The following is a 14059-nucleotide window of genomic DNA, read 5'->3' as shown; positions in this document are numbered from 1 at the left end:
AGACCACAACATTTTTAATATTAAACATTGAAACAAATGTGAAATATACATACATTTAACAACGATTAATAAAAACAAGATAATTCTTCACCCAGTTATTCCAGTTCAAGGTAGCAGGTGGACAGAGCCTGTCCCAGCAGCTCAGGGAGAAAGGCAGGAACCCACCCTGGACAGGATGCCACCCCCAATGCAGGGCACACACACACACCCACACCCATTCAGACTGGGGCCATTTAAACGGGACAATTTGCCTTCTGTGCACATCTTTGGGATGTAGGAGGAAACCAGAGTACCCAAAGAAAACCCTCACAGACATAAGCCGACCGTGCAAATTCCACCCAAGATAATGGTCCTGGCCAGAACTGACTTATTTTCTCCTCAATGATACAGTGATACCATGTTATTCAAGGACTTGCTGTATAATCACACAGCTGTAATACAGTTTTATACTTAACAATCCTAACTTTTTCTGAACTTTAATCTCATAACATTACTATGATTTCCAAATATCCACAAATGTGTTTTACACTAGCATGAATTCAGCATGCTAGAACCAGTACTGTACTGCAGTCATCAGAATTTAGCCTGAAACTAAAATGCTATCTAGGAATACATTTATAACATTCAATAAATGTTAGCCAAATAACCTCTCCAAAGAGTCCAATTTACATTCAAGAATATGCTTGTTTTGATTTCAGAGACTACCAAACTAAGACATGGTCCAAGCACTAGAAAAATATGCAACACAGCTTTGCCATTTCCTATGCCACTCTAAAAAATTTACTTAACATGTTTGGGCCTCAGTTTTCTTATCAGGAAAATGGAAAAACTGAAATTGAAGTTATTTTTTATCTCTAAAATCTCCATAGCTCTACTAGTAGATAACAACTATAATGCAAGAGTATTTTATTTACAAAAATACCTTTCATCTTTCAGCATATTTTGTTTTAAGAAGAAATGGAACTGTGGATCTGTACAGAGGGGTCACTGGAATATGCATGTGGTTACAACATTCAAATTATACCTGGGTTAATTTGTCTCCTTCTCTGTTCACCTGTGGACATCATCACATATATCTATTTGTAGACATATATACACACATATATTAGCTGACAAAAATTAGTTAAGCGAATTCCACAAACATAAAACATTTAGCGTACTCAAGCAACAGTTTATTATCAACTGAAAGTTCAAAACGACAAGCAATTTTGCACCGCATTGTCTCTGAAGCTTGCTTTAGCTATCTTTTCTAGATGGAAAAAAATAAGGAAGCGTCCCATTTTTAAAGAACCGAAAACCAAGTACAAAGCATATTCTTAGAGGAACACAGGGCACTGAAAGCAAAAACTGAAGACAACCAGGTTTTTCTCTAACAGACACACTTTACTTTTGAGATCTGGTAGGATCTGATAGGATCCTGACAAACAGTCCTGATAGGACTGACAAACAAAACGTCTCTTCACAAGACAAGACTCAGTAACACTTTTCTCCTAATTATCATTTGATACTGATTTTTCCAAAGAAGATGCCTTTAAAGGAGAGAACAGCTCGTGGTTTTGAATTTAAAGTAATCCCCAATTATTTACATGTTAAAAAATTAATAAATCACAAAAACTAAACTAGCCTTTCTATTGTCACAAAGCACTATTTTAAAAATTATACCATGGTAATTTGAAATGTAGCTAAAAATGGTGTTGTGGGTTTCATACTGTTTACTACCTTTTTAAAATAGACCTGCCTATAACCCACTTTGTTTCTAAGATATTTATACTTACCTATAATCTTTCATTTTTAGGATATTTGTGCTCTTAAATATAACAGTTTAAGTCAACAGTTTAATGATGGCCCCTATACAAGTTTCTAACACTAAATGACTTTATCATATGTCAGTATGCTTCTTAAAGGTACCAAATTTATTTTGCCTCATTGAAGAAAATTTACAGTCTAACACAAAAAAATATAAAGCATGTGGAAATAGTACAGATCCAATCGTGATTTTTTTTTTTTTTTTTTTTTTTTTTTGAGACAGGTTCTTGCTCTGTCACCCAGGCTGGAGTACAGTGGTACAATCTCGGCTCACTGCAGCCTGCAGCCTCTGCCTCCCAGGTTCAAGCAATTCTCCCGCCTCAGCCTCCTCAGAAGCTGGGATTACAGGGGCATGCCACTACACCCAGCTAATTTCTGCATTTTAGTAGAGAGAGGGTTTCACAATGTTGCCCAGGCTGGTCTCATGTGATCTTTCAAAGCGACAACTCTTATAAAACATGTCATTCCTACATGGCCTATCACTGAACATATTGCTAGCTGAAATCACGCATTCTTAACTAAACAGTGAATATGAGTGTAAGCAGAAATAGATGCTGGTCCATACCTTTCCACATGAAATATTCATAGGGTTAGAATTGAGACAGCAACTGACTATCCATTGTGGGGGCGGGGGGGGGGGAAGAGCCCCAGGATAAAAATCTTAAAAATCAGTGAGGACGTACTTAAGACAATAATGACTTAAATGGTTCAGTTAATTGCAATAATTTTTCTACTAAAGAACATGTTCCAAGGGCATCCTGATGTTTCTAAAAAGGAAGGCATCAGTCTCATATCCGCAAAACAGATGAAACTCAGTGCAAAGTGGAAAAAATTGAGGATAGCCTTTTCAGTCCAAGGGTGTACTTGTAACACATCTGAATTGCAAGAAATTAAAGGCTTTAGAAAGAGTGAAAATGTTTGCTTAACCCAAATCCGCCATTTTCACCTTCCATTATTGTCACTGTCTCCTGAACATTTTAGATTTTCTCAACGGAGCAATATTATCCTTCAGAGAACTAAGTATAACAAATTCCAGGTATTCCTAAAACTGAAAATTTAACTTCCTTCAGAACAATGCTAACGACCTATCAAGTACTGAAATACTTTCAAAAATCACATATAAATCAAAATCTCAACTCACACAAAAGAATAAAAAATACCTATGCAACTGGTTTCAAAATGTATTGTGTATTTCTTTATTAATCAAAAGGCAGAAAAAGGGTAGGATCTGACATAAAATTATTTTATATTAACCTTGACAATGCATTCAATGAAATGTACTATCATCAATAAACAAGCACCCAATATTCAATGTGCATTCAGAATCATCTTTATTTAGTCATCTCTGGTTTGTAAAGAAAAATCAAAATACTCAAAAACCAATAAATTATCTGATTGAAATTTGTACTCATCTCAATTCGAATAATGTTCTCCTTTTACTGCCTTGCCACCCCCATAGAAAAACACAAAACTTTTAAGTTATGAATCTGAAAAGAGTGTAAGAATGTGTTTACCAGAATGTTAAGTGGAATGCTGGGCAATATTCTTTTCTCCCAAAAGTAAATAGAAAAAAAGGCCATTTAGAAGGCCATTCCTTTTAGAACATACCTCCTTCCTTCAGAAAGGACCTTCATACTCACACTTACTCAAGCACACAAACACACACATATGCAAACACACCAAAACAAATATAAATTAAAAACTCAAGGATAATTTTTGTAAGTTTCTTTATTACAAAAATAAATGCTTCTAGTTTTAAGAAAAATCCAACCATAAAATAGGTATAAAGTAAAAAGTTAAAGTTCCCCCACCCCAAATCCTTAACCATTCACTTAACTGCCCTTCTCGAAAAATACCCATACTTCCACGATTGCTTGTGTAGCCTCACAGACATTTTTATGCATCTATATGCAAATCTTTTTTGTTTTAAACACAAATTGCAGCATACTATAGGAAGTTTTTAACTTGTTTTTAAATATTCTGGTTATCTTTCCTTGTCAGTATGTGTAAATCTAATTCATGTTTTCATAGTTGCATAGTATTCCATTGAGTATTTCTTGGGCATTTCCCTTCTGTAGAAATTTAGGTTAACTCCATCCAGCTGTTTACTCTTGCAAACCACACAGCAACGAGCATCACTATACAGAACATCATTACACAATAATATCAATATTATCTATAAGATAAATTCCTTAAAAAGACAGAAAAAGATAGTGTCAAACAGCAGCGTAGGCAGAATCCTTTTTCCCTGTCTCTTCAACCAATTCTGGGTATTGTCTTTTTAGTCTTCAGCAATGTGGTAGAGGAAAATGGCATCTCATTTTTATTTGCATTTTTTTTTTTTTTTTTTTTTAAAGACGGAGTCTTATAAAAAGACTGTCACCCAGGCTGGAGCGCAGTGGCGCGATCTCGGCTCACTGCAACGTCTGCTTCCCAGGTTCTAACGACTCTCCTGCCCCAGCCTCCCGAGTAGTTGGGATTACAGGCACCCGCAACCGCTCTAATTTTTGTATTTTTAGTAGAGATAAGGTTTCCCCATGTTGGCTGGGCTGGTCTCTAACTCCTGACCTCAAGTGATCCACCCACCTCGGCCTCCCAACTGCTGGGATTACAGGCATGAGCCACCACGCCGAGCCTATTTGCATCTCTTTATGTAAGAATGAAGACGAGTATGTTTATTGGCCATCTACGTCTTCCTCTCTGAAATGTGTTGCCCATTTTCCTATTGGGTTATCCATCTCCCTTCTTGACAATTTTTATAAGTTTTCTACCAACCTTTGGTCCAATGTGCTGTAAATATTTGGCCGAATTAACTGCTAAATTTGATTTGTAGTGTTTTCAGCCCTACGGAAACTTTTCAATTTTTTTTTTTTTTTTTTCCTCTTGAGACAGTCTCAGTCTGTTGCCCAGGCTGGAGTGTGCAATGGTGCGATCTCAGTTCAGTGCAACCTCCGCTTCCCAGATTCAAGCCATTCTCCCGCCTCAGCCTCCCAAGTAGCTGAGATTACAGGCATGTGCCACGATGCCTAATTTTTGTAATTTTTGGTAGAGGCGGGGTTTCACCACATTGGCCAGGCTGCTCTCGAACTCCTGACCTCAAGTGATCTGCCCACCTCAGCCTCCCAAAGTGCTGGGATGACAGGCACGACTCACTGCGCCCGGCCCTTTTTTATTTTTATCCAATTAAATTTATCTATCTTTTCCTCTATAACTTTGAGTTTCAGGTCATACCAGGGAAGCTCTTCGCTAGACAATAACTTGGAAAAATTTTTTATGTAACTTCTAAATCATTACTTAAATGATGTCAATAATACATACATACCAGCACCTGCAGAGACAGCTCTCTTCCAATATCAATATCAATTTTTTCTCTTTTTTGAGATAGAGTCTTACTCCGTCACCCAGGCTGGAGTGCAGTGGTACGATCTTGGCTCACCGAAACCTCCGCCTCCTGGGCTCAAGTGATCCTTCCATCTCAGCCTCCCAAGTAGCTGGGACCACAGATGCCTGCCACCACACCTGGCTAAGTTTTTCTATTTTTGGTAGGGGCAGGGTTTCACCATGTTGCCCAGTCTGGTCTAGAACTTCTGAGCTCAAGCGATCAACCCACCTCAACCTCCCAAAGTTCAGGGATTACAGGTGTGAGCCACCATGCCCGGCAATATAAATTACTTAACAAAAATAAGCCAACTACTCTTTCTCTAACACTTTCCTGTAATCAATTGATGGGCAAGCTCTGTGCCAATTAAATATTGCTTACAACTACTGTAACAAAGGTTTAAATTTTTCCCTTAAATTTCTTCTTAAAATCTAGAAGTTGAAAAACAGTAATTACCCATAGATTTAATTTCTGACAAGCCCCTCAATCCTGAAACTATCAACCGCATAAATGTAAAATAAAGTCCAACAACTAGATTTTCCCTGTTGTAATTTAGTCATCTCTACAAAAGTCAATGAATAATTTCTGTATAAACTTGTAATTCTGCAATACCAGAAAACTGCTTTATGGTGCTATCAACGAAGTATTCTGTTCTTTTCCATTTCAGGAAACTAAAACAAACAAAAGAGTTCCACCTCAAATCAAAATTACAAAATAAGCCTTTCAAGTTAGCGTATCAAGTCAAACCACCACTTGAAGCTAAATTAAATGGTTAATCTAGCCACCCTCTCTCTGTTCCCCATAAAGGGGGCTGGGGGAACCCTGATCATAAGTGTTCTATCTCACAGTGCCAGCTGCCAGGCATATAACAGCCTTCCATCTCTAAAGCTGACTGGCACAACAAGTAATACAACTTGGAAGTTAAGGCAAATGGCAGAACTCAGATGGGAAAAAAGAATATTTTCCACAATTTGTATAGCACTTGTTTAGCACGTATGTGTTTCTGAAGTGGTGGTCAACTCTTCAAACTACACGAGAAACATCACACCACTTCACGTCAACCACTGCCAGTTCCATTCAGTGGCCTCCTTCCCCTTTGGGGACTATTCAAAAAGTTACTATTTTCTTTTACAACTACTCACCCAGGCCTCTTCCACTGATGAAAGCAGGCAAAGCCCACGCTGTGTGTCTGTCTCCTAGAGAAGATTGCCTCTTTTATTTATCGCCCCTTGGCTTTATTTTCACAGTGAATTCCTGGCTTAAATGCAATCAGCCAAGAAACCCTCCCTATGTGCTCTCCTGTCATTCCTCATTGCTTGCAAGCAGAGTCAAGCACAGGGAGAGGAGGAGGAAAAAAAAAAAAAAAAAAAAAAAAAACCCTCAACATTGCCAGCCAAGCCATAAAAATTCGCAGACTCTAGTTTGTAATACTGAGAAGCCATAGATGTGCTTCCATCCATCTCCAACTGGCAGGAAACAGACAAACAAAAAAAAGGTATAACTTCAAAAAATGTTAATTAGATTTGTTTTAAGGGGAAAAAAGGATAGCTGAATAGCCTCAAAAGCTAAACCCTCTCTAGACAGAAGGAGAGAGTGCCCAACATAGAAAAGGCAACACTGGGGGCTGCCTTTGGAAATAAATGACCATGCAGAAAATCACGTTTACAGATTGCATTAGAATTCAAATTAACCAGACGGGATTAAAACAAATCTTAATTCTCTCTTGGGGCCCCTATCCAGACCCCCACCCCACTCCCAAAGAAAAGAATGATAAAAGGAACTGACTACAGAAAGAGAAAAAGGATTAAGTTAAAAATCAAAGAGATAGAGATGCGTCCAAATCTAACCCCATTCATTCCGTGCCGGGTTCAGTATGCTACAATTTCAAGTACACTAACAAGAGAAGGGGTCAGAAAATATGCCATTTGCAATCAGGAAAAAAAAAATAGGAAGTTTCACTATAGCATTCATTGTTCTTTTCAGTCTGGCTCAAACATTCCCATTGCTATGGCTGAAAAAGATCTGGACGGGGAAAAAGAATATTTTGGGGGAAGGGGGACAGGGGACGCTTTTAAACTAAGGTATTTGAGAAAACTCTCAGGATCTGTCAGAGAAAGGAGGGCTGTGCAGCTCTAAATCACAAGTCCTTCTCTCGCCTTTGTCAAATATCTTCTACTTTACAAGCCCTGAAAAGAAATAAAGAGACTCTTTTGTTTGGTTTCTCCTTTTCGGAGGGTGACAGAAAACTGAAAGGGGCACAAATAAACCTGAAAATGAGAACAAAGTGCTGGGTCGTGCCGGGCTGCCGCGCCGCGGGGACGCGGGAGCAGCAGCCTAGCCCAGTGTCTCGCGCTCCTGCAGCCCGCTCTCCCCTTTGGCTGCGAGCGGCAAATCCGCAACTGCTGACCGCGGCTTGCCCGGGGCACCACGACCTGACCACCCAGCGCAAACAAAACTCGGGCGGTGGGGTACAAGGGCTGCGCCGCGGCCCGCACAGTGGCGTCTGGAGGCAGCTCCACAAAAAAGGGAAGCGCGAGCGGCTCCTCCTCGGGCTCGCGCCCTTTAATTAGGGGGCGTCCTCCGGCCGAGATGTCCCTCCGGAGACGAGTCCGGTCCGCCACCACCTCCCCCCTGCGCCGCTTGGAGACTGAGGAGACGGAAAGAAAAAGACATTTAAAGCCGGGGCGGCCGGTGGAGCTCGCCCGGGCCAGACACCACAGCGACCCCGGGAGCGCAGCAGCCGCTCCCCCGTCGGAGCCCTGGGAGGAGCGGTCGCCGAGCGGCTTTAAATGTATTCCCCTCCCCTCAAATCGCGTGGGGCGGGGGCCAAAAAGAAAAAAGAGCGAGCGACAGGCAGTGAAAGGGGGGGAGCGCCGAGCGGCCGGGCCGCGGCCGGCATTGTCTGCGGCCCGCGCCCCCTCCCCCGCCCCGCACAGCCCCGCCACACACACCCTCGCGGGAGCCCGGCCGTCCGCCCGCGCCTTTGTCCACATCCACCCCCGAAACCGGCGAGCAGTCCTCCAGGATGTGCTCCCCGGAGAAGAGCGGGGAGGGGAGCACGGGCCGGGGGCGCGGAGCCCGCGGAGGGGCGCGTCCTGCTGATTCATTTCCCACTCGCGCTCGCCCGTCCGGGGCGACCGGGGGCAGGGAAGGGAGGGAGGAAATGGGCGCTCCGCTCAGGAGGACCGTCCGGGCCAGTGAGGACACCCGCAGGGGTGCGGGCGCGCGCGGAGCTGGGGGCTGTCCGCAGGAGAAAAGCGGGCGCCCCCCCCCACCCAGGGACTGACAGACGGACAGACGGCCCCCGGCTGCCCCGTGACTCACCGACTTGCAGGACGTTGTCTACGCAGCCGCTCTCCAGCAGCGCGATGCCCCGGCGGAAGGGCAGCCGCGTCTCGTCGCCGCCGTCCGCCGCCCCGGCAGCCCCCACCGACGGGGCCCCGGCCCCCGCGGCGGCGGCGGCGGCGGCAGCGGCGGCGGCGGCCGAGGTGGCGGCCGGGGAGGACGAGGAGCCGCCGCCGCCGCCGCCGCCGCCGCCCGCGCCGCCGGGGCCGCCGCTGTCGTCGCCAGGGCCGCCCGCGGCGCCGCCGCCGGTGTTGAAGGAAGAGTACATGCAGATCTCCCGCTCGCTACGGGGGAAGGACCAATAGACTATGCGGCGCTGCACCGGCTCCGGGATGCGCTCGAAGCGCTCCTCCACGCGCTGGAACGGCCACTTCTCCGCCACCCTGCGCGCCGCGATGTCCAGCAGCGACTCGGGGCTCTGGGTCTTGCCCGGCGGCAGCAACCCCAGCGCCGCACCGCCCCCGCACGCCGCCGCCGCCGCGCCACTCGCCCGCGGCCCGGGCCGACAGGCAGAGCTGTAGCCGCCACCCGCGCCGCCGCCGCCGCTGCTGCCCCCGCCGCCGCCGCCGCCGCCCGGCCGGCAGCAAAGCCGTTTCGCGGGAGGAGGCTGCTGTCCGCGCTCCGCCATGACCGCGCCGCTTCTAACCCGACAGCGGAAGTGCCGGGACCCTATAAACGGCACTAGGAAGCGCGACACGCACACGCCGTCGCGACGCCACGCTGCCATCTAGGGCCCGCCGCTCCTTGTATGGGCACAAGAGGTGGGGCCTCCGCTGTGACGTAAGGCTGGGGCGGGGCTCCGATAGGGGGAACCTAGGGCCGGGGGCGGGGCCTATGCAAATCACTGGGCTGAAACATAAATAGAGTGCTTGGCGGACACGGGGGTGGCGGGGGCGGGCGGTTTGGGTGCCCGGTGGGTTGTGAGAATGTCAGGCTGCTGTGACGCGGGGGGGGGTGGGGGGGTGGGGGGGTGGGGGGGTGGGGGGGCGGGGCTCAGGCGGGGTTCCCGTGGGAGGGGGCGGGCCGCTGGGCCGGGGCTGAGGTAGATGGGTCTCTGCGCCCCCTGCCTACTCCACTTTCCCCCTCCAGTTCTCAGCCTCTCTTTGAAGTCCGAGAAGTGAGGATGCGCCTCGTGGGTCGCCGCGGGGAGGAAAGGGGAGACGGGGGAGGTGAGTGAAGGGGAGGGTTTATCTAAATAGAGGGCGGGGCCCACGGGCCGATGCCCCACCCCCCGTCAGCCTGCCCTTCGGGGGAAAAGCCTCTGGGCGGAGGAGGCGCTTTCAAAACAAAGAAATGCGGCATGGAGCCCGGGGGACGCGGGTGGAGAGGAAGGCGGAGGAGGCGCGGCCGAACCCGACCGGCTGCCAGCTTCCCCTCCAGCCGGTCCAGGGGAGCTCTCCCCACCACCCGCCGAAGCTGCGGCGGGGAAGGGGGAGGGTGGCTGCGTTCGGCGGCAGCTTTCCACTTGACTTTTGCAGACCCGGTGTGGAAGGAGCGCGCCCGCTCCGCTGCCCCGCGTGGCTGCAGTGCGCCCATCCCCGAGCCCCGCGTCCGTTCTGTCCCGACTGCAGGGCTGTGCCCGAAAACACGCTGAGCGCTCGGAACGTGCCCAGCAGTCGCGCGACGCGCGTCCGGAGCCGGCTGCCACCGTCCCGCCCTCGCTGCCTCCGTCCCTCGGTCCAGGAAGCCCGCTAGGAGTCGGGGAGCTCCGGCCGCCCTTGTCGCCCCCGCCGCCCTTGTCGCCCCCGCCGCCCTTGTCGCCTTCGCGGCCGCGCGGACGAAGCCCTGCTCCAGGCCGGGGTTTCTCCCGCTTGGGGTGGAATGCAGCCCGGGCTGTGGGTTTAGCAGACACACCTTTGTGAGTACACACGCCGCAGGGGCGCGCGCAAGCCCCACGGGCGCGCGCGCACACCGCCCAGCCCGCGGCAGACGGCCCGCCAGGCGGCGGACGGCGGCTTCGGGCGCACTTGGGTCTGCGGCCCGGCTCCCACCTCGGCGCCCGGCTGCGCGGAGTGCAGGCGCTCAGGACGCGCGCAGCGCTCTCAGCCGCCTTGGCGGCGCCCGCAGGGCTAGTCTCCCAGGGTCCGGGCAGCTTAGGGGTGGACCAGGGAGAGCGAGCGCAGAGCGCGGCTCGCCGGTACCTGGACGCGGGCGAAGGCGAAGAAGCGAGTCCCTCTCTGAACTGGGAGCCCTGCGGACATTGTTCGTGCTCCATAGAGCTCGGTCAAATCTGCGTCCAAGCCGCAGACTTAATTACCGCGTCGGAGACACGCTTCCTCCCAGCCCCACCTTCTGTTTTTACTGTAAACAGTGGTGCTGATCCGCTCCCATTGTTGGAGATAAACTGTATCTCCTTTGACACTTTCGCATCTTTTAAGGTTATTGGCTGCTCCTCACCCGCCTGCCTGGTAGCCTGGATTTAAAGGGATAGCGCGCTTCAGCATTTTAAAGAAAATAGCTCATTCGGGGCCGAAGCCCTGGAAACCTCGAACTACACCGCTGGCCTTCACAAGTCCCAGGCTGCAGGTCCCTGGGGTCGGGACGCTGGCCGACTTTCGCAGCTGCCTTACTTGTTAGGAAAATTTTTGTGACACTATGTTTTTGTATATTCGTCCAGTATTTTTCTGGGCACCTCCTCCATGTCTAGGAAAAAGCCTTTGCGGAAAACTGGAAGATCTTTATGGGCAAGTAGAGGGGGAAGTCTCTTTCAGGGCTTTCATTTCTAGATCTCTTTAAAAATAAAAATAATCTTTAAATTGTATAAAACATAGGTATAGAAGACAGTAAGTTTAAAAGTAAAACACAAGTTGGGTTCTGTTCTGTCCAGAAACAGTCATGATAGGACTTAGGCTTGTATAATACGTAGTAGCAAGCATTTTCATACATAAACACATAGAATCACTGAACTGGAAAGTCAGCGATGACAAAACTGGTGCCCCCCGACAGGATAAATGACTCATTCAGGTTCATAGGGCTTGTTAGTAGAAAAGATTAATTCACATTGAACGGGAAAACAGCTACCTTTGGAGGTGCCTAACTTTTAGAGCTTTCGTTATTATAATGAGCAAGAGACTGGATTTAAGGCACCGTCATTTGCCGGAGGGATCTATTATACTTTAGCTCTCTAATTCAGAGACAAATGAGGGGCCACCAGCTCAGTCTGACCCAGCTGGCCTTCCCTGCATTCTCTGACACTGATTACCGACTCCCTCTTGAACTGGTCCTCTCTCTGAGTTTCCTGGAGTTCTGCCATCGCTCCAGTGTCTCCAACTCCTCTTTTCCCTACCTCTTTTTTGTATATCTTCCTTCAACCCGTTTAATGTATACCCTGTCCTGCAGCCTTTCACAGTCCTCTTCATTTTGGATGATCCACCACATGGAGAGTTTCCACCACCCACCCTACAACCGTTTCCCAAAGTATCATCTCCCTCTCCAGCTCACATATTTCTTCCCAGTGGCCATCTCACTTTTCCATCACCACCAGGATGCCCATGGCCACCTCAAACCCAAAGAACCACCTTTCCCTAGAAGCCAGGTTCTCTTCTTTTATTTTTGATACTGTTGCCACCTGTTCCCAGGGCCCCAAGCTCTTTTCCTCTGCCTTTGCCTCTTGCCTGCAACTCCCACAGTTGACTTGTATTGTCTATCCCAGCCCCTCTGGCTGCTCACAGTCAATTATTCCTCCTTTTCACTCTGCAGGAGCCTCCTCCCTGGTGTGTCTGTACAGCCTTTCCTCCTCCAAATCATCCTCCACCCAGCTGCTGTGCTTCCGAAAGTACATTTCGGATTGTATCACCCTCCTGCTCAAGTCCCTTTAAATGGCTCTCTGCTGCCTACTGGAAGAAATCCAAACTCAGATCTGATCTTGACCAAACCCAACTTTTCAGCCTTGCCTCCCACAAAAAACCCAACAGAACATTTCCCAGTTCCCCAGCAGGAATTCTGTTATGTCCCAACAGTACTTCTCCACCCCACACATTTGCTCAAGATGTTCCTGCTGCCTGAAATGTCTCTCCCTTCCCTTGCAACTTGTCAAATTCCTACCCTTCCTACAAGGATTTGCTCAAATGCCACTTCCTCTGGGAAAACCCACCTGGATGTGTGATCTCTCTCCTCAAGCCCCTTTAAGGAGAACTTTGGATCATTCTTGTGACATTTATACTATTCTGCCTAGCATCAGAGTTATGTTTACACTTGCCTGAGCCATTGTCCTCTCTCTCTCTCTCCCCCCCCCCCTTCTCTGGTTAGAAATTATTTGACAGTTGGGTGTATGCCTTGTCCATTTCTGTAGTCCCTGAATGCCCAGCACTGTCCTGCAAGGTTTCTGTCTCCCCAGAGGTTAGCTACACCCAGGAGCCACGGGAGAAGTAAGTGATGGTATGTCATCTTTGGCTAGTGCTTCTGCCATCTCTCATTTTTTGAGTAATTATAGTGTTTTTCCTGGTGTTCATAGAAATCATTACTAAATTACTTATGATTGCCCTTTTCCAGCAGGCTTCTACCCCAGGGACCAAATCAGGGATAGAGCCACCTCCAGTGTTTACCATTAGGCAATAGTAGGAAATCAAAGTACAGAAAGTCTACTGCTTCCCATATGCAGTGACTCATATCACATCACACCACACCACCAGTGTGGTCAGGAGCTAGGCTCCCTGGCCCACTTCGTAAATAGTACTCCCAGTAGCTAAACTGATGATCTCAAGGAAGTGAGAAAACCCCACCCAATGCCCACCTGAGCACCACATGTAGCACCCAACCAATTGCAGTCAGATGCACAGATAGGTTGATGGACAGATGAATGGCAAAGGAATTTATTTGAGAAGGGCAGTGGAGTCCTAGCCAGAGATACATCATGGCTCCTCCACCCTCCTTTAACTTAAAAATGAAATTTTGGAATTAAATTCAGTAGTGGTTTACCAAATTCCTGGAGCAGTGGTTTTCAGAGAGAGACCCCTAGAGTGCCCCAGGGCAAAATGCACACAACTCTGGAGCTGGAAAACTAACATTAACACATGTAGCAGCTCCCCACATGAGTCGTCTTTGCACTAAAGTTTGAAAACTACCCTTTGGTGACAAGAACTTCACAGGGCCCCAGCACTTAGGAGACCTGCAGAAGGAGAAAATGGCATTGCCTCATCATTATTGCTAGTCATCTCAGCTAATTAAGATAATAATTTGCCATTAGTAGGAAGATTCCAAGACATGGAAATTAAATTAGATCTAAGGAATTTCAAGTCATTTGAAGATGGACACAAAGTTATATTCATTTCCATTCTCTTTTTCATACTGGGGATATATTTTTAATACTGTGGTCAAAGCCAATTATGTTCCCTGGAATATAATTTGTTTAGAGGAGAATAAAAGGCTAAAACAGCATAGTTAACCTGTGAACCAGGCATTCTCCCTTCCTGTGCAGTGAGAGAGCATCTCACTCTGTATGGCTAAAAAGAGTGAAGAATGAGGGGGAGTAGATGATACTTCATCCGTGAAAAATGTCCAGTAACAGGGGAAAGTGCCAAAAGAGTCAAC

At 47.9% G+C, this 14059-nt stretch overlaps 1 protein-coding gene across 1 annotated transcript in view; it reads right to left on the bottom strand.

Annotated features, from left to right (window-relative positions):
- ZSWIM6 (zinc finger SWIM-type containing 6) overlaps positions 1–9173 on the bottom strand; it is a 215812-nt gene extending 206639 nt beyond the window's left edge. The window contains exon 1 of the mRNA XM_005558859.4: positions 8510–9173. Coding sequence (XP_005558916.3) covers positions 8510–9158 — 649 coding nt within the window. The 5' untranslated portion in view covers positions 9159–9173. The remainder of the gene's footprint in view (positions 1–8509) is intronic.
- Positions 9174–14059: the final 4886 nt, after the last annotated feature.

Source organism: Macaca fascicularis, chromosome 6 (assembly GCF_037993035.2).
Source record: "Macaca fascicularis isolate 582-1 chromosome 6, T2T-MFA8v1.1".
In the NCBI taxonomy this organism is placed as follows: domain Eukaryota; kingdom Metazoa; phylum Chordata; class Mammalia; order Primates; family Cercopithecidae; genus Macaca; species Macaca fascicularis.
This window is presented reverse-complemented; position numbering and strand designations above follow the sequence as displayed.